Raw genomic sequence first — 20,448 nt, 5'->3', positions numbered from 1 at the left:
CACTTAGATTCAAGATGGTGGGACGTGTCAGGCCACACAGCTGGGCAGAGGAGAAAGGTCTGTGCGGAGTAGGGAGGCCTTCTACGGGACCAGTGCTGGGAATGAGATGAGAGTACCTTCTGAAGATACAACATCCCACAAACCACCTTCTCTCCACCCACTTCATGAATGGCAAAAATAGACAAGGATAATATTTCATGACCCAGCCAGGACACCCGAACCTGTTCCATCCCTACATTTGTGTCTTGACCACCCAGAGCAACCTTTTGCTGCCCATAACCCTCACCAAAAAATCCAACACTTCTCTGATCAACCCTTCGGCTGAGACTCCCATAAAGTCAGTCGCTTGGTGGACTTTTCTGCTCTCTCAAACTCTGAAGCCTGCCACTTTTCCTCTTTCCTGTAAAATTTCATTTCCTGGCTGCGACCGGGCTCTAACCTTCAGACTATCCCGCTGGGCCCGGGAGCTCGCAATCCTCAGTCGGCGGGTCTCTTCCCTCGTACTGCTCCCACCGTAAGCCTGCCTCTTCCGTCAGAAGAGCTGTTTGCTCCGCTGGGAAGGACGTCTTTCCTCTGCCGGCTCCTTGCCACTCTGGGGGAACTCCTACAGCAGCCCGTGCACCCCAGCTCCCAGCCACACCCCTCCCCCCCGTCCCTGGCTCAGAGTAGGGAGCCCCGCCGTGCAGCGTTGCAGCGTGCGTCGCCCCTACCCCCACCCCGAGCCGATCCCATCCACAGTCGCGTCCCCACCCGCCACCTGGCCGCGGAGGGGCCGCACGGGAGCCCTCAACATTTCCAGTGTAAAGAGAAGCTGTCAATCTCAGACTGGGTTCTTCGGGCGCAGAGGGTCAGGGTTTGCTTCGACCTTCTGCCTCTCCTGACAAGTCGGGAAACTGAGGCCCGCGGCGGAGGCGACTTCCCGGAGCGGGGTCCACAGTCCGTGCTCTCCAGACTCCCGCCTGCGACCCTCCTATCGCACGTGCCCCATGGTCGCCTCGAAGACCCGGGCGAGAAGCGGGGCTCCGGGCAGGCGCACCGTTCGGGCACGCGCAGGGAGCCGGGCTCGGCCAAGTTGCCGTGAAAGTTGCCGTCTCCGGGGCCGCCCTCGACTCTCACCTCCGAGCCGCACCTCCCCACCGGCCGGCCCGCGCGCTCACATCCGGTCCACCTTGCGCACAGCACAGCCCGCTCCGCGCTCCCCGCGCCCCTCCGCCTCCCACGCCCGCGGCTGCCACCCGCGCCCGCGCCCGCGCCCGAGCCCGCGGTTCCGGCGCCCAGGGCCGCGACCCGCTTCCGCCTGCCCGGCCGCGAGGCGGGAGCCCGAGGAGCAGTGCGAGCGCTCGGGACGCGGGGGGCGCGCGGCGAGGGGCGCAGCGGCGCGGGCCGGGGAGGGGCGCTCGGCGCTGCTCCTCTCGGCCGCGCCCGCACAAACTCTCGCACCGACTGGGACACACGCGGGGTGCGCCGCCGCCGCCACCGCTCCTCCTCCTCCTCCCGCCGCCGCCTCGAGAGGGAGAGCAGCGAGCGAGAGGCAGAGAGAGCGCTTTGTCCGCGCGCCGCCGCCGCCCGGCCCGGGACTCTGCCCCGAGGAGGCCGCCGCGCAGTCCCCGCCTCCGCCCCTGCCCCCGGGCGGGCCGCGCGGCCGCGGTGGGGGGAGCCAGGCCGAGGGCGCGGGTGGGGGCGGGGGGCGGGCGGGCGCGGGAGGCGCGGGCGGCGGCGGCGGCGAGGAGCGCCGGGTACCGGGCCGGGGGAGCCGCGGGCTCTCGGGGAAGGCGCGGATGATGAACAAGCTTTACATCGGGAACCTGAGCCCCGCCGTCACCGCCGACGACCTCCGGCAGCTCTTCGGGGACAGGAAGCTGCCCCTGGCGGGACAGGTCCTGCTCAAGTCCGGCTACGCCTTCGTGGACTACCCCGACCAGAACTGGGCCATCCGCGCCATCGAGACCCTCTCGGGTGAGCACGGACCGCCGACCCCGGCCCCCGCTAAGCCCTGCTCGGCCGGGACGGTGCCCGCGGGGAGGCCGAGTCCGGCGGGCGGCGCCCGGCGGGGCTCCCGCGCCCGAACACTCACTTCCATGCACCCGACCCGCGGGTCCCACTGCCGGCCCGCGCCCCTCCCGGCCCCCGCCCGCCGACCCGGGCGCCCCGCGTCCTGCGAGGGTCCCCGAGGCTTGCTCGCTGGCTCTCGGGGGGCGCCCGTGCCCCCGCGGCTCCTTGGAGTTCCCCCACCCCCACCCCGGAGTCCCGGGTCCCCCTCTTCCCTGACCTTCCTGTCACCCCCTCTGCGGGGACCCCCTCCGGGTCCAGCATCCCTCCCTCCTCGGCCGGACCTTCTTCTTGCCCAGCCTCGTGCCCGGGACCTTTCGCCTCTGGCGTCCCCGAACCGCACTCTCAATTCGCGCCCCTTCCCCACCTGGCCCCCCGGCCCCCCGCTTTCGGCACCCCCTGAGCTCCACCCTGACGAGCCCCTCGGCGTCTCGGGGGGCCCTGAACCCCAGCCCCAGCGCGCCCACACATCTCCCGCGATCTGCTCCCGAGCCTCAGTCCCCTCTGGCTGGTCTCTCCAGCGCTCCTATTTTTCCCTGAATTTTTTGTCCGATTTTATTGAGAAGAACTCGGGGCTGGGGGCTTCCCGCCACCCGTGCCCCCGCCTCCCGCTTGGCCAGAAGCACCTTTTTACGAGGTGCCCTGTCTCAACTCGGTGGGGGCCCGGGCTGAGAAGCAGGAAAGAGGCGCCCGGGGGGCCCGCGAGCGCGCCGGAGCCCAGACGGAGTCGGAGCGCGACACAGCGTCCCCGCGCGCGCTCGCCGCCCGCCGCTGCACTCGCACCGCGCCGAGCCGCGCTCGCCCCCGGCCCAGGCCCGCGCCCCCCGAGCCCCGGTTCGCAGGAGCCCCTCGGTTTGGGGCGCGTGGGGTGTGGGTGGGGGCGGGGTGGCGGCCAGGCCAAGGTGACTCCCCGGAGCGGGCAGGGACGGGGCTTCGGCGGCGGCGGCACCGCCGGGGGGCTTGGGCGCGCCTTCTCGGGGTCCCCGGGAGGGAAGGGCAGGGGGTCAGGGGGACCCCGCGGTGGAGCCCTCGGGTCCCGGATTAGCGGAATGGGACGGTGGGGGCCGGGAGAGGAGTGGGGCCGCGCCAGCCCTGCAGCTTGAGTTTCAAATGAGCTCATCCTTTCAAATTGGCGCCGCTCTTTATTAAATTTGTTTTTCCGTCAATGCCACCCACAGCTCTACCTGGGGTCGGCCCCAGCTCGCACCCTCCCCACCTCTGCCCGAGACCCCAGGGTGCCCACCGTTCTCCCCACTGGGCACCAAGTTCGCCCAGCCGGAGCCGGGTAGGAGACCCCTTGAGGGCGCCCGAAGGCGGAGCCCGAGCTGAGAGTTGTGTGCGCGCCTCTCTAGACCCCCCGGGTCTGAGCTCCGGAAGGTTCTGAGTGTTTTAAATTTCTGTTTTAAAGGTAAAGTGGAGTTGCATGGGAAAATCATGGAAGTTGATTATTCAGTCTCTAAAAAGCTAAGGTAAATATACAGACCTTTGCTTGGTTTTTTCTTTCTTTCTTTTTTTTTGTGGACTGGGCTTAAGTATTAAGTAAAAAAGATACACTTTAACTTTTTAAAAAATGTGTTCTTACAGTTTTACAAAAGGTTTTTGTTTTCATAGGGGAGATACACAGTTTAGAAAGTTAAGCTTTTTTAGTTTCATTATATAAGGTGTTTACTGTACTTGGAAAATATCTGGTTGCCTAATTGGGGGTCGGGAAGGCAAACGCAAGGTAGGTTCAGCTTTTTGGGACCGTTTAACTTGTTTATCAAAAATCGCCTCCCACCCCCCACTTCCCACGCCCACCCCTACTCCCAACACAATGCAACAAATGCTTGTCAAGACTTCCTGTGAGATGTTAAGAGTAAATATTTACTGTGTCAGCTGAATTGCTTAACTCAACTACGCGATTAATTACTTTTCTTTTTTACATGAATGTGAAATAAAATTATTCAGTAAGGGGTCAGGATTTTGCATAGCCTTCTAAAGAAGTAGGTTTGTTTGGTTTGGGTGGCAGTGAAAAGCTAGACTTTATAGTCCCAGACAACTGAGCGTTGCTTGTGAGCACGTTGTGTTGTTATTGTTGCTCTGAAGAAATGTTTGAGGCTGAAATAGCAATGGCAAAAATGTAGGGTTATATTTAAGTGCAGTATTAATGAAGGGGTGACAAGCTTTGTGGGTGTTGGACTTAACAGTGATTTGCTAACAGGAGAAATATCTGCGGAGGAAGGAATGAGGGAGAACATCTTGGTTTAAAGTTTATGGTGGACTTTAAATTTGGGCCCTTGCTTCCCCGTTCTCCACTTTCTTCTTCACCATTAGTCATTAAGTGGCTGAATTGGGAAGGCTAAGAGGAGTCTTGGATTTACCACCTTCACAATTTGTGTTGACAGTAGGGTGGTCTTGCTTTTCGCCAAGATTGAATAGATTTTAAAACAAGCTTCTTTAATTTTATAAGGGCTTGGTTGCGTTGCTGAAGAATTTGTAAAACATGTGAGCGCACTTGCAGATAAATTTTAATTTAAACCACAGGATGTCTTTCACAAATGATTCTGTGACATATTGAGAACTACTTAATATCTTTTGTTAAAAATAAAGAGAGAAGAGTTAGTTTCCAGTTTCATGTCTCCTATTAAGCTACTTATGTTGGAAAAGAAGCAATGTGGAGCTGCTTGGTTTTAATAAAGTATTCTAGATTTACAAACTTTTCTTTAATTTTTGTATTTTGCTTGAGGAGGCTAAGTGGGAGCTTTCTGTTATACTATTTAAATTTAAATTATTCATCTAACACTTAGAAGTTTGATGACAATATTGAATAATGTTTGAAAGAACCATTGAAAATATTTGACGCCCTGTTTCTATAAATGTCTAATTCTGTTGACCCTTAGCTATTGTGTATCCTTCTTGGGGTTATAATTAATAAACATCACCGGAATCTTAACTTTGGTTAGCTGGTTTCTCATTTCACATTGCAGTGTACATCACTGAATTTGGCAGTGGGCATGAAACACCCGTTTATCTAAAGTCATTAACATCAAGTAAAAATCTGTGAACAAATGTATCAGTTTTAGCTTTTTTCTTTCAAATGCAGATATTGGCTGTTGGCTGGAGTATCATTTAAATGACTTTGTCTGTATAAATTTAGAATGACAGGCAGGTCTCAGGTTTTTAGTATAAAGAACAATCTGGGACTTTGCCCTATTAGTACATGTATCTTTTAACATATTGGTGATAGGAAATACCCAGAAGGTAGATTAAAATGTGCTGTCTATGATTCACTATGCTTGAAGATGTTTAACATACCAAATGTATGCATAAGCTGCTGCTGTGGAGGAGTGTTACCGTTTCTATTGGATGGCTTTAATCTTTTTTCCTTTCCTCTATTAGATTAAAATGCAGAAATTAGCTACTTGTATGCAGGCTGAGGGAGAGAGCTATGGCTGGCACTGGGAACCGAGTGGAGTCCTGGGATGAGGCAGCTGTGTGTTCTCGTGTGGTACTGGGCACTGCCACACTGGTGGCTTTCAAGAAACCAGGTCCTGTGACATTTGAAACCAGAATTTTTATGTTACATGGCGACTATTGTGGTGCCCTTTTGTTGCATTTCTATGGAAATTAACGAGTTAGAAGTAAATTTGTGAGCTGTAAGTCAGTTCTATATGTGGTTTTGTGTTAGATGAAGTGAAAATGTGAAGGAAATAGTTTAGCCTCATTGCTTGCTTGCTTGCTTAAAAAATATTCAACAACTGAGTGCTGATTTTCTGTATGTTGTACTTATTTCTTTGATTTTTCAAGAAGCAGTTTTATCTGCATCCCAAATGGATTTTTTTTTTAAGCTAATGATAGTTTGGAGTGAGATATTTTTATCTTAATTTATAAAATTATTGGAATGCCATTTGCTTACCAATTGAGCCTTTGATTAAACAGTTTCAGCATCATTTTAAATGGGCTGTTATGCAGTAGACAGACTAGATACCATTATTTTGTCAGTCATTAAGTAGTAGTACATTCTTTTTGCCATGTGAGTTTTGTTTTTAAGTACAAATTCATGTAAACCACAAACAACACATTCATTTCTCTAAGTTGTTTTCAGTCTGCTGGATTAAAAGTCCTTAGATCTTCTTTCTATGTTCATATTGCTTGGTAGTACATATGGATCAAAGATGAAAAGACTGATACCCTTTAAAGTTGTGGAAACTTCCTTGATAGAAATTTCTTTTTTGGTTATTAAGTTTACTTTTGAAAAAAAGAGTCATGTATAGGTACACAAACATGTTACAAAAATTGTTCAGAGCTAAGACATACTGACTTGAATGTGCCTTTGTATCTAAAGTTGAATGAGTCTGAGAAACAAAACTTTGAAAAATGCAATTTCTTCCCACTTTTAGGAAGTAACTAAGTGATGCTAGACATGCTTCCACTGAGATGGTGTGACTGCTGTGAGGTAGTGTAGGAAAAAAGCTATGAATTTGTCTTTCATGGTTAAAAATCAGTAATTGTGTTCTCTCCAATGCAAATGAATTTGGTCTCCTATAGGAATGTTAAAGAAAACAGTATCTCAATTGTACTTTGCTTGTATGTACTACATTGTGTATAGTTGAATTTAAAAAAAAGAAGAGAGAGAAAACCACCCAACCTCAAGCCCTCCCTGCAACAAAGGCTTTTGCTGTATCAATTTTTAATTTTCTAGAAACAGAAGAGACTTTTTAATTATATGGTTGTCTCATTTCAAGAATTTGTTGAATTACAAATTGATGCCTGGATTTAATTATTGTAGATTTCATGTGTGATTATCACATGTTAATGTAAAATATATAATATCAGACTTTAAAGTTACTTTTGATTTTGGAATTGGACATTTAGTTTCCTCTTTTAAGGTTAATTTTAATACCCTTCTAGGGAGTGCACATTTCTGTGACTTGTAAGACATAGGCATTACAGTTACAGAAGCAGTAAAGAAAGAAACTTACTTGATAACTTAGGTAATGATGTAGATTTAAAACTCTAGTTTATATTTTTAGTAGAGTAGTCATTTGGTTTTTTAAAAAATATTATTTAACATTAAAAATCAGTGAAATCTACAAATCAAAATAGATTTTATGTTTTGCTTGATTTCCTAATTCATTAAATGCTAATTTTAAATCCTAGAGTAACAATTTATGGAAGTGTTTAATAGCAAAATACCTAAATGTAAATTCTAAAAGGTACATAATGCATTTGCCAAATTGTACTTTTCAATAGTATTTCCTTGTAATTATAGTTAATAAGCTAACCAGAAAGAGATGGTCTAAGAGTTTTGTGTTTTATTATGTTAAACTGAGGCTATCATTTAATAGATAAGAGAAATGTTATGTTTGTGCAAACCTTTTTTTTCCTTTTTTTTTTTTTTTTTTGGTATCAGGAATTGAACTTAGGACCTTGCATTTGTCAGGCAGGTGCTGCACAGCTGAGCCATGTCCCTGGCCTTGTGCAAAGCTTTTTATACATAATGATTTAAAGTACAATATAGTTTTAAAAGAAATGCTGTTTAACTTGAAAAAATTTAAAGAAATTAGGAGCTTTAGAACTAATTACATAATCAAAAACTAGAATTTCAGTGTTATTTTGAATAAACGTGCAGGGGTTTCTCCAGTTTTTTTAGTGGCTTGGGAAAGAATGTAAATGATGTTGAATTGTGCCTAAAAGAATAGCTGTAACCTGATTACATTTGTTAAAATTCAGAAAAGCTGTGAAAAAACAGATTGCTACAGGAAATCCTTATGTATGTTTGATGCTTTTATACTTTATAAATATTTGCTGTCTACAACTGAATCACTCTTCCAAATCTGGTAATGAATCTCAAAAGTAGATGAGCAATTGGTCAGAGTTGTTCAAGGATATTACTGTGTGAAGTGTGTCATCTCTGATTCAGTGGGGTGTGTGCAAATGTGTGTGCTTAGTTTGTGGGGACAGTCGTTTGGGACAGAAGGTGTCAACAGGGAAGAGGAGGAGATGTTATGGAGCAACAGTTGCTCTGGATTTCAGTCCCGGGTGGTGAAACTCTTGAAGGCAATCAGGTGGGAGGGTGTTTGTTCCCACCCCGGCCTGACCCTTGGAGCTGGTTCACCTTGTGGAAGTCCTCACAGCCACCTGTGGCGGCTTCTATGATGACCTTGCTCAGAGAATCATCCCAGGGCAGAATCTACCTCCTTTCCCTTTAGCTTGCATGTCACCTCTCCTAAGTGGTTCTGTGAAGGCTTTGATGACCCGTAAGTCATTTTTTAAGTGTCAGAAAATTTCAACTTCATGCGTTTTCATTTAGAAAATTCTATACTTTGGAAAGCACTCTTGTTATTTTGCATAACAGATACTGAGTCAGTTTCCTTAAAAGCAGCATAGCTTTGAAATGGTTTCTTTGGAAGCTTTTAAAAAGTTGAATTTAAAATTTCAGACTATAGTTTTAAAAATTACATTTACTCACTACAAAAGTGCTTTTGATTTTGTTTTTGGGGTGAGAAACTGGTGGTGCTCAGCTAAACCAAATTAAAAAAGTTGTGTTCTCAAATTTTAATCAAAAGCATAATCTCTCAAATGCTATGACTGACTTCTCAATTTGAGGGGTGGGACAGTTCTGTTTTAACAGAACATGGCCAAATAATTTGTTAGTCAAATTTTATCCGTCCTACACTCAGTTTTCAAGTTCAGATTTGTTTGGGACACTAAACAGATACTAGTAAATAAACACCAAGCACCTTCCAGTAAAGATAAGAGTTTTCCCTCCCATTTATTACCATTAAAACATTTTAGATCTTTTACTTTATAATTTGACTTCGTGCTTACAAACTTATAATTTTCATTTGGTGGCATGGACTATATGGGTTCTATTTTGGGCAGCAAAATTGCAGACTGCTCAGAGCATTATTTTTAAGATTTTACTTTTCCTGTTTTAATCATGGACTTTAGTCTTGTCTTTCCGTAAAATAGTGAAGTAAAATTATTTTCTTTTGCTAAGAAAACTTTAGATTCTGTTACTTTGGCTGCTAAAAGAGAGGGGTGGGATGTGATTACTGTTTCTTTAATTTAGTTCAGAGTTTGATGGCATATTGATGTAAAATAAGGAGACCAGTGAAAATGGATGGTTTTGTGTTAGTGGGAGCTGATCAAGTCTAATAGCCAAACCTGTGTCCATCATTTGAGTTACACATCTCCCCAGGCTGATGGTTTTCGCTAAACAGTAAGACAGACCTGTCGGTTTGTTTTGGATTTCTCTAATTATTTAGTTGCTTTATACTTTTTTTTTTTTAAGATGTGAACCTTTCAGTAGGATTTTCTCATTCTGTTAAAGTAAGTGTTTTAATAAGCCCAATTAATGAAAATTAAGAGTTCTGGTACATGTTTTAGATTTTCTGGTATTTTCCTATATGAAATATTGTGCCTAGTGATCAGAAAAATCTGCAGGTCCTAAAGTGTGAATTTGTTTTAGGGAGAAGCTTGACTTTTTTGTTTTAAATGTGATTCAAAAGGTTGTTTTGTGGTTCCAAGTGTTGATGTGTAAACAGCGCTAGCATTGCTGGTATAGACAGGTGAATTTCTATGTGCCTGCGTCTTAGGTTCATGAAGCGAGGAGGCTGTTGCAGCCTCCTTTGTATCATCTCATGTTTTCAAATAATTTTGTGAAAAAAGATAGCAAAATTGATATTATCCCTTTTCTCAGATGGAAAAACTTATCCTCAGAGAAATTAATTTATCTAGGGCAGATTAAATAAATTAAGCTGAACAGCTAGAAGCCAGGGCTTGTCATCCTCTTTCTCATGTGCTTCACATCCATTTACTTTTTGAATTAAAGAGGCCAACTGAAAATGTAATATTCAAAGGATGCTGTTCAAAAGCGATGGGAATGCATGAAAACTGACCTCTTCCAACAATCCTAATTCTTACCTCCATCTGAATGATCTGTACTTTGTTATAGTTATTTCTAGGAAGAAATAATTAGAAACAAAGCAGGGTACTTTTAAAAGCAGCATTACCTACTGCCATCTTCCTGATGGCCCATTGATGGAAGCCCAGGCTTTTTTAAGTGGTTGTGTTCTTTGTGTGATGGAAGAGGACATTGCCAAAACAGGCACTTTCCTTCACGGCGGAGCCCACAGGTGCAGCAGTGGGAATGGCCTTGCTCAGAACCGCGTGCCATGTGGTGAAAGTCCAGCGCAGGCACCCACCTGGTGGGGCCCTCCTGGGGGAGCTCAGTGTTGCATTTTGGTTGAGGCATGTCCTTCTCAGCTTCTGCTCTAAACTTGCTTTAGAGGTGATGTCTCTGTCTGCTTCACTTTCTGTACAGAATAAGGTCTTTCACATCTCTCGGGAATGTGGATAGGGTGAACATCCATAGAGACCTGAGAACTCTTCACTAATGATGTAGTCATTGCATCCATGAATCAGAATACAATACCAGGTAATTAAGCGTGTGAAGTACAGTTCTGTTTTCCTTTAATTGCTAATTCTTCTGCATTTATTCTCTTGTTCTTTTAAATTTCTTTGAACTTTATATTGGTGGTGGTGGGAGGATTTTCTCAGGAAAAAAAGGTTAAAGAGGTTATTTCGAGCTCCATGTATGTCTTCAGGTTAGTACAGTCCAGGGTGGATGTGGCATTTTTTATGAAATTGTGTCTCAGGAGATGGGAAGAGGTAGAAGGGTAGTGAGGACCGCACTTACTGAGGAGCTGCGCTAGCCGGACGCGCTCGGCTTCCTAACAACACCTGGACTGTATTTAGTCCCTTTTACAGAGAGGGTCATCAGGCTTCAGACTCTAAAAGGTCTCCTTCCCCTAGACCAAAACTGCTTTCACACACTGCCATAGTATCTATCTTTGCTGTCCATCCGTCTAGCTCGAGTACAGTAACCCGGGAAATCATGAGAGTATGGGCATAATTCATAAGGTAACATTGCATGTTACTCCTTACTGAGAATATGAGAAGAGGTACACAGCATATAGGCTGAATAAGGGGCTGAAGTTCAGTGTATTTTTAATTTAGTGTCATTGAAAAACAACTAAAAATGAACTTGAATTTGAAGTAACTTTCTTGAAGAAGTTATATATTCGAGGCATTTGTAGTTATATGAAAGGAGAAAGGCAGCTTTAAAAATTGGTTGTAAGTCAAGGGTAGAAAATGTGGGAGGAATCTTATCTGTAATCCATATCTTTGGGACCAAAAAAAATTTTTTTTAATCCTGAAAAATCCTTAGGCTTTTTGTTCTTTGTTGTTTTTGTTTTTTGAGACAGTCTCCCTGTGTAGTCCAGGCTGACCTTGAACTCATGGTGTATCTCAGGCTGGCTTAAACTCACAACAGGCCTCCTGCCTCAGCCTCCTGAGTGTTGGGATTATGGGCATATTTTACCAGCTCAGCTTTTGACCAGAATGTTAAAGTTTGACATCTGTAATTTAACGAGTTAATTAGTTTATTTTGTGGTGCTGCGGGCTGAACCCAGGGTTTGTGCACTGAGCTATGTCCTCAGCCCTATTTGTTTGTTTGTTTGCTTTTTGAGAGAGGGTCTTGCTAAGTCCTTAAGTTGCCCAGACTCGCTTGAATGTGTGGTTCTCCTGCCTCAGCCTTCCAGAGTGCTGGGATCACAGGCATATGCCACCATGGCTGGCAAAATACAGGATTCTTCAAATTATATTTTATGAAATGGTTATTTTATTAACATTAGAAAATTTTAAATCCTTCTGCCATATGAAAAAGCCATAGAGAGTAAAAAAGATTTATATGTTGCTTTTAACATAAAATTAAACCTCTTGTGCATTGATGACTTGAGTAACATAGTGTGTAAGATACAGTTATGTTACCAGTGAAATAACAGGTTTCCTTCCAGATAGAGAGGTGGTGCTTTTTTTTTTTTTTTTTTGCGGTACTGGGGATGTAACTCACGATCTTGTGCTTACAAGGCAGGCAGTTTATGCCACTGAGCTAAATTCCTGGAAAGAGAGGTGGTACTTTTTGATCAAAGTATAATTTTGTATAATTTATTATAAAATCACAAGTTTTTTTAGCCAGGGACCTTAAAATACTAGAAAATACATTTTGATTACCATGTTATTCTCTTTACTCTTTATCTTTCAAAAATTAGGCAAAAATTGAGTGGTAATTCTGTGGACAGATTAATCTAAGTTTTTTTTGTCTTGTCTTTTTGAGACAGGGTCTAACTATGCAGTTCAGGCTGGCCTTGGGCTCACTTTGTCGCTTAAGCTGGTTTCGAACTCACAAGAATGCTCCTGCCTCAGCCTCCCAAGTGCTGTGATTACAAGCATGTGCCACCATGCTCAGCTAAACCTACGAATTTAAGAAAGAAAGGATATTTTGAAAATGCTACTGAGTGGGACAGGCCATGTAGTTCTTGTGCTGTGTAGAAGTGTTTTACTTTGCTTAACTTTTATTTTATTTTATTGGAGACATTTTTACTTTGTGCTTCCTGATCTCTGTGATTTGAATAGTGTGCATACTTTGAAAAGTGGGTGTTTTTCTTCATCATCGTATGCATAAGGTTGGAAGTAAAATGTTCTGTGCCTCTTTGAGAGCCCATGTAGGTGATGATAAGCAGATTCGCAGAAGAAGCTCAGTTTAACGTCTTCAAATATTAAGAAAGGAAGGGGTGGGAGGGTAGCGGCCTCTGAAGCACAGGTGACTGTGGGACGAAACCCTGGTGTGTAGCGTGTGCCAGGGAAATGGGAATGGCTGGTCCTCACCGACAGTAACGCCAGTGTGACAGCAGCCTGTTTCCTTCTTTGACATTTAAAAACTCTGTGCGTGCGCGGCTGGCCTGCCTTGCAAAGGGATTGCATGTCTTTGTTTCAGGCCTTGCAGAGACCACCTTCTCTCCGGTGTCTCTCCTGCCCCTTTGCACATCCTGGCTGGGAAAGGCTGAGGTGCAGAGCCCGGGGTGTGGGCTGCATTCAGCCTGGGTGCCCCCTGGTTGGCTGAGGTTTGGGACGGCCGGGGAGGCGTGTGTGTGCTTGCTCAGGGTGTTGGAATGTATGGGTTCTGTGGCACACGCTTCCCTGGAATGTGCCGCAGACACACGAGCCTCAATGGGTGTGGGGGGTCACACATTGTCGACTTCTGCAAATGGTTGGAAGTTTGGGAAGGAATTTTCTGGTGCTGAAAGCCTGGTTTTGTTTTTGTTTTTTTTGTTTTGGTTTGGTTTGTTTTTGTTTTGTTTTCCCTGGAAGTGCAGTTGTGTTTATCCTTTGTAAAGGGACAGCATCTTTACCACTTCTTCACACCATCGAAGAGGAGAAAAATGAGCTGTGGGTGCATAAATCATCTGACCTCTCCTCCAGATCCAGCTGGCTTCCTTTTTTCCTTTTTCTTCAGACTGATAGTGATGTCTTCCAGTCAGGGACACTGAATTTGTAAACTAAGCTGTTTCAGACTCCCTGAGCTGTGCCACCAGTGAAGATGATGAAATCGTGAATCTTTAGAAACCAAACTTTAAACTCAGATATTTCAAAATGTGGTCTCTGTTGTCCCTTTGAGGGAATCAAGACCAAAATACTAGTTGCTTAATAATTTAAATGTTTAGCTGCTTATTAGAAGTTTTACACATTTTCTTTATTCACAAGATACTGACGGTGGCAGAGCGGTGCTAGTTGCTCAGTTGTTTGAAACAAAACAGATATAGGTGTGAAATAAGTAAGTTTAAAGAATGAATTGTTTTCAGAGTTACAGGGGACGGGGAGCATGGCAGCAGATGATTGGTTCTAACATAATTCTGCATCATAGTAGTTTGGGTCTTTCATTCATTGATTCTGGTGCTATGGTTTGATGTGTGTTGTCAGAACCTTCATTTAGATACTAGAATTGATTGGTGGCTTTAGTTTACATGTAACCATTGTGGTCATGATGTTAAAACCGGCCCTATAAATTTCCAGGCGAAAGTCGTATCTTTCATTCCTGTGGTGGTGCTGAATTTTAACACTGTTCACTGTTCCTGGGGGCCTTGGGGTTCGGAGGAGATTCTGAAATAATGGGAGGAAGGGGTGGCCGTGCGTCCTACACTCACGCTGGCCCCGGCCCGCCTTGCAGTGTGGAAGTGGCTGCTTTCTTCGCTGCTTCCTGGGCAGGCAGGCGCTCAGTCTAGAGTTTGGTGTAGAAGAGCAGAGCGCGGGACCTGGACTCCGTTCTTTGATTCGGCCCTCGAGCCCATCCTGAGCGCCTTTCTCAGGAGGGTTTGCCGGGTTCCTTCTGCATCTGCTTCCTGTGCCGTGGCTTCCACCTCCTGTCACGTTCACTTCAGAAACAAATGTTTGCTCTGCCAGCCGCATGTCAGTCTAGTAAACCTATGGGTTTACCTGTAATCACCAACCGAATATTTGCCCTTCGAGAATGTTCCAGGTAGCTCCGTGGCCTGTGCTGGCATTCGGGCTCCTGGCAGAGCCATGGGTGTCAACTGACTTTGAAGAGTGACCAGTGTAGTGACGTGGAGCCCAGAGCTGGAAGAGAACATGTTTCTGCACTAAGGAGACCAAGCAGGTGGGCCTGGTGACCCCTTCTTGCAGCAGAGCAGTTCTCCTTTTATCTGTTGTGTATACTGGGGTCCTGTGGACACAGGGGTGAGCTTCAAGGCATTTTGAACTAGTTAGAAAGGATGCCTGACCAGTCCCATGGGACATGAGCTGTGTCACTCTAATGTGCACTTCTTTCATCTCAGTCCTACCAGTATGACTTTTGTTCAGGAAAAGGTTACAGTTTAAAAAAGAAAAAGATAGAGAGAAATACTCCCCAGCCGGACATAGTAGCACATGCCTGTGTTCCATTTGGGAGGCCGAGGCAGGAGGATTGTAACTTTGTGCTCAGCCTAGACAACTTAATGAGATCCCGTCTTAAAATTTAAAAAAATTATAATGAGCTGGGGAACACAGCTCAGTGCAAAGGCCCTGGGATTTAATCTCTAGTAGCACTGAAAAACCAAAACCAGAAATCCACTCCTTCTGCCACTTCTTACTCTATAGCTAAAGACGCTTGGGAATCCCTGAAAAAAAGTCCTTGAAGCCCTTGTGTGTATTATTATTATTATTATTATTTGTTTGTTTATTTTTTGGGTTTTTTTTGAGACAAGGCTGGTCTTGAACTTGAAACGATTCTCCTGCCTCAGATTCCCAAGTGCTGGGATTATGGGAGAGCACCACCATGGCTGGCTTTGCACCCAGTTTTTGTCCAGTAGGATTTTCATGAGAAGTCATCATGTGTTTATTGGAGTCCATACTCATTTCTACAGGCCGATACTGGTCAATGGGGGGAAGGAGTGGTGACCCGGAGGCTTCTGGGCATGCAGGGAAGGAAGTCAGCTCTTGGTCAGCTGTGGTCACCTGCTGCCATTTGGAAATGCAGGGCCAGTGTTCCCAAATCTAATTTTTCGGGGAAAGCCAAAAGTCAGAGTTCTTAGGTTAAATCTCCACATTGTAAAACATAGGTACCAATTTAGGTGGTTTTTTTTTTTTTTTTTTTTTTTTTTTTTTTTTTTTTTTGTGGTACCAGGAATCAAACTCACAACTTTGCACTTGCCAGGAAGGCATTGTGCTGCTGAGCTAAATCCCCAGCCCCCAACATTTTTATAGACACGGTGAGGACCCAGAAGGACACCACCATGGATTTAGTCTGGCTTGTGGGTTTTCATTTTGCAGTTCCTGCCGCATGGAAATCTGGATCATCTTCAAAATGGTGACGATACTGTCCTCTGTGTTGGTGTCTCTCACGTGTAGGTTGGTGTGTGGGAGGGAAAGGTCCTTCCTTTGATAAACTGGAAGAATCAATGTGTCTCACTGAATAACGGTAGCTGTTTGGAAGCCCAAAAGTAAGTTAGGTCCCAGTTACAGCAGCTCTCCTTCATCTAGGTGTATGAGGTAGTTGTTTTGTTTTACTTTCTCCATTTTGAAGCACCCTATATTTTTATAGGCTTCTTTGATATAAAACATAAGTTTGTCTCTTGCTGTACATACACTCAATGTATGAAGTTGTAAAAGTTCATATAGAGTTTAATAAGATGTGGTCATGAAAAAATAAGCCTCTATTTTCATATAAGGGAAAAACATGTCTCTTTATCAGTGTGTATGTGGTTTTTTTTTTTTGTTTGTTTGTGATTTTTTTTTTTTTTTTTTTTGATACCAGAAATTGAACTCAGGACCTTGTGCTTGCGAGGCAGGTGCTTTGCCATTGAGCTGTAGCCCTGGCTATAGATTATATTTTAAGCCATTTTCTAAGAAAGTATGATCCTTATATGTCTGGCAAGCACTTATTTTAAAATAAGAATTTGAGTTATTCTGTCTGTTACACAACTAATGTAAGGCAAATGGTTTTAAAAGCAGTGTGTACCGGTAGAAAAATTCAGTGGTTAAAAAATGGTTTTAAAAATGTTGGAAAAGTGTTTTGGTTACGTTGCACTTTCTTGTATTTAAGTTGAGGAAACTGAAGGCCATATGGATTCTAAGCCTTGGGCGCAGTGAATTCTCAGAAAGGCCAAACTAGAGGAAAAAACTGCCAGTTGCCTCAAGGACTTTTTTAAAAAACAAAATTAAAATGACTTTGGCAGTTGGAATTAGGATTGAAAAACTGTATCTTTTTGTTTAATTTTGAGAGATGGGGATCTCACTAAAATAGCTAAGTCACCAAGGCTGTGTTTGGCTTTGGAATCATCCTGCCTCAGCCTCCAGAGTGCCGGGATTACGAGGGTATGCCACCATCCTTGGTTCAAATTTTCCACTGGTAGTGGCATGTCTGTGCTCAAAAAGTTTCAGAGTTTGGAGAATTTCACATTTCCGATTTCTGGATTAGGACTGCTCAGCCTGTAATAAATTAAATAGACAAATTTAAAAGTCACTGTAGAAAACCAAGACCAGTACAACACCATTTGCTGTTGGACATGGTGATTCATACTCAAAGAAGTAGCTCATTTTAAACATTAATTGCAAAGTGAGATGCCATCAGATGCTCTGAGTTAGTGGTCTATTGCTTTGAGCAAATGACTCCCAGAGTTAGTGATTTAAAACCAACACTTATTATTTCACAGGTTTCCTGAGGTCAGGAATATGGTGGCAGCAGTTGAGCTGGGTTTCTCAGTGTCTTTCGGGAGATGGTGGGCGAGCTGCCAGATGGGCTGCAGACCTCCGAAGGCTCAGTAGGGCTGCAAGGTCTACCTGGCTCACCCCTGTGGACATTAGCCAGAGGCCTCAGTTTCTCACTGAAGGCAGGACAGTGGGCTTCCCTCAAGGGAGCTCAGAGAACGGGAAAGGGACCTGCACCACACCGCCTTTTATAACCGGTCACCACACTGGGTGTCATCACTCGGCCTCATTGTCCTTGTCAGGCGTGGGACACTGTGTCCAGCCTACTCTTGGGGTCTTACCATGCAGTTCAGGCTGGCTTTGAGCTCACCTTATAGCCCAGGCTGGTCTCAAACTTGTGGGATCCTCCTGCCTCAGCCTCCTGAGTGCTGGGCTTACAGGAGTGTGCCACCACGCCTGGCTTGTCTTGTGAAACAACAGGGCTGGTAAATCTTTTTACAGCCCTTACTGAAGTTTCGTAACAGCTTGTAAGTAGGGGATGGATGGCTGGGCCTTCCTGTCCCTGTTTCACAGGTTAGAAAACCAAGGCCTGGAATGTTCAGAGTATTCCAGGGAGGATCACATTTGTAGCTTTCAACTTCAAATTTTTCCCTTTTCTTTTTACTTTCTTTTTCCTGAAGAATGATTTCAATTTTGTCACCTTTTAGAAAAATGCTGCTTAATTAATCCCTGTCTTACCTGAAAGTGCTGATTTTTTTTTTTTAAATGCCTGATTGAAAATTTTAGCACACTTCTTTTCTAGCATCAATAAAGATGTTTGTCACTTTTCTGCCAGCAGCAAGAATCCTTTTGGCTATTTTTGTAACTGGGTGAGGTCTTATTCTCCAGAATTGTGCCATACTGCGGTTAGCCATGGTCTACAAAAGGAAAATATATTTACTCTTCTTTAAAATCATTGGTTTTCTAAGAAATATGCCATTTACTATACCAAATATGACTAAGTCTTGCTCAAGCAAAATGCAGTGGTCACTTTGATATATTTCCAGTTCTCTTCCCCCGCTAAAATTCCACAGCATCACAGGTCATTGGTATCTACCTTTAGTCTACATTAGCAACACTGCAGACATTTCTAGTGGTATAGGACATTAGATAGCATTCTTACATTGTTTCTGATTGTTTCTGACTCAAGCATATCCATGCTGAGGTTGAGTGATTTATTTTGTATGAGCATTTTGCTAAACTCTCAACTCTGTAGGATGTCCTAAATCATTTTGACTTCAAATACAGTATATTAATAGTTATATTTAAAAAAATTTTTTTTTGAATTTCAGTGCTTTGTTTACATTATATATTCCCATAACCCGTTTAACTTTTTTTTGTCTGAATAATTTGAGTTATGTGCAACGGAAAGTTATTTTGGTTGTTTTCCTTTTGAACATGTATAGATTGGGGCTTAGGGAATGATAAGAGTCCCTTAGGATTGTTGCTCTCTAGGAAAGACAGCTTTTTCATTTAAAAAAAAAAATCTAAGGGTAAATATAATAGTAAATTTTCTGCACAGCTTGTATAGTCTAGTCAGCTGGAGTGTACCCTAACATTTCACCCACTTCTCTTTTTGTGTGCTCTTCAGTGGTTTGCTGACCCCTCCATAGATTAGAATCATGCTGGGTTTTTTTCCTTTACAATGCAGTTCAACGGCTATATTTACTCTTTTTTCCTGCTGTAGAAAGTTAAGAAAAAGTTCCCTTACTACCCTTAGTGAAGAGACTGAGCTCAAGATGTGTTTCAGGTTTGTATGATCTCCAGGGTAGGAGGTTACAGGTAAGCAGGAACAAGGAATCCACTGAGCTCTGGGGGCCCAGTGTCATCTATACCTCTGTGCCTATTTTTTATTACTGTTCATTTTTAAAATATTTTGGCTGCCTGTGGATCTGCTCTCAAGGGCATGTATTTTTTCTTCATGTTTTGCAGTGACTTTTCTTCTCCGTATAATCCCAGCCTGGGGGAGGAGGGAGCAGGGAAAACCAGAAGCCATCTGGCGGGCTGAGCCAGCTCCAGTGACCTGCTAAGGTCTCAAGACAGCTCCCCCGCCCTTAATTTGCCCCTTGGTTTGTTTTTCAAGTCCAGAAAAGCAGCATTTAGGGTAGAAGAGAACATTCTTGACTTGGCCTGCAGAGCCGCTTCTTGGGCTTCTCTGTGGCCCTGCCTCCTGGTGTCTCCTGTGGAGCCTGGGCACCGGCCCTTCCCACAGGGCTCTGGTTGGACTCCTGCGGGTCCCACTGTGGCGTGGGTGCTCTGTGTGTGGCTATCAGGCTTTGGAAACCTCGTGCTTCTTGGACTTTCAGAAATGCTTCTGAGCTAGCGTAGACCCACTCCAGGTGTGCCCGAGAGCCTGGGTCTTGGGAAGCTCACAGAAAGTGCAGATACTTGGGTGTCTTCACTGTCATGTGCACCACAGCCCCCCTTCTGAACCAAGACCAGTGTCAGTGTCTCTGAGTTTGGTAGACGCCAGTCAGTTCCTGGTGTGAGGTCAGAGTTAGACTTAATTATACAGGGGCTTCATTGATGAAACCAGTTGGACTAAGAAGGAGACCTGTGATTAGTAGGAAGTTTAGATGCATACATTAAACATCCTCCTGCTTTCAATTAAAAAAATGTTTTGTACTGCTTTCTGTGAACTATTATAACATGAATAAACTGACAAAAGACTACTAAAAAAAAGCGGTCCTGCCAGATAGTTTCATTGGGTAGAGAAAATGATTTTGTAGTTAACATGAGGTGTTTTAGTTTTGTTTTGTTTTGGTCTCCTACTGGGGATTGGACCCAGAGCCTTTGCACTGAGCTAGCTCCTCATCCCCTTTAAAATGTTGAGACCCAGTTGCTCAGGGTAGGTTCAAATTTGTGGTTTTCCTGTCTCAGCTCCTCAGAGTGCTGGGATTAAAGGTGCCACTATCCCTAGCTAGCATATGAGTTTTCTATAAATGCTTGTGCAGTATGTTAGGTAGCTAATTGTCTTGAGTGGTTTATATTGTTTCTTATGGTTTTGTTATTGTTATATTGATTCCTTTGTTGGATAACCGCTGCTTCCTCCCTCAAAGAATGTAAAACAAAGGTCACGTGTAGGAAAAGATTTTCTAGATAGAATCATAATTGTGCAAGAAACAACAGCAAGAATCAAAAAATGGGATTACTTTAAATTAAAAAGTATCTGTTTAGCAAAGGAATCAGAGTGAATGACCTACAGAATGGGAAACTGTTTTTGCCAGCTACTCCTCAGAGGACTAATACCTAGAATATATAAAGAGCTCTAGAAAAGTTAGACCACTTAAAATAAAACACACAATAAATGGGCAAGTGACATGAATAAACATT

General features: G+C 44.5%; 1 protein-coding gene across 6 annotated transcripts in view; it reads left to right on the top strand.

The window, feature by feature from the left end:
* The first annotated feature begins 1,683 nt into the window (after nucleotides 1-1,683).
* The window catches only part of Igf2bp2 (insulin like growth factor 2 mRNA binding protein 2), a 130,494-nt gene continuing 111,729 nt past the window's right edge, over nucleotides 1,684-20,448 (top strand). For 2 of the 6 annotated variants that reach the window (XM_063261197.1, XM_063261195.1), the window contains exons 1-2: nucleotides 1,685-1,956; nucleotides 3,458-3,518. In XM_063261197.1, the coding sequence (XP_063117267.1) occupies nucleotides 1,779-1,956; nucleotides 3,458-3,518 (239 nt within the window). In that variant the 5' untranslated portion in view covers nucleotides 1,685-1,778. Of the gene's footprint in view, nucleotides 1,957-3,457; nucleotides 3,519-20,448 lie in introns of all 6 variants that reach the window. The other 4 variants (XM_063261199.1, XM_063261196.1, XM_063261198.1 and 1 more) reach the window with 3 other exon arrangements.

Source organism: Cavia porcellus, unplaced genomic scaffold, assembly GCF_034190915.1.
Source record: "Cavia porcellus strain 051 isolate PalLab524CR breed Dunkin Hartley unplaced genomic scaffold, mCavPor4.1 scaffold_14, whole genome shotgun sequence".
NCBI classification, from domain to species: domain Eukaryota; kingdom Metazoa; phylum Chordata; class Mammalia; order Rodentia; family Caviidae; genus Cavia; species Cavia porcellus.
This window is presented reverse-complemented; position numbering and strand designations above follow the sequence as displayed.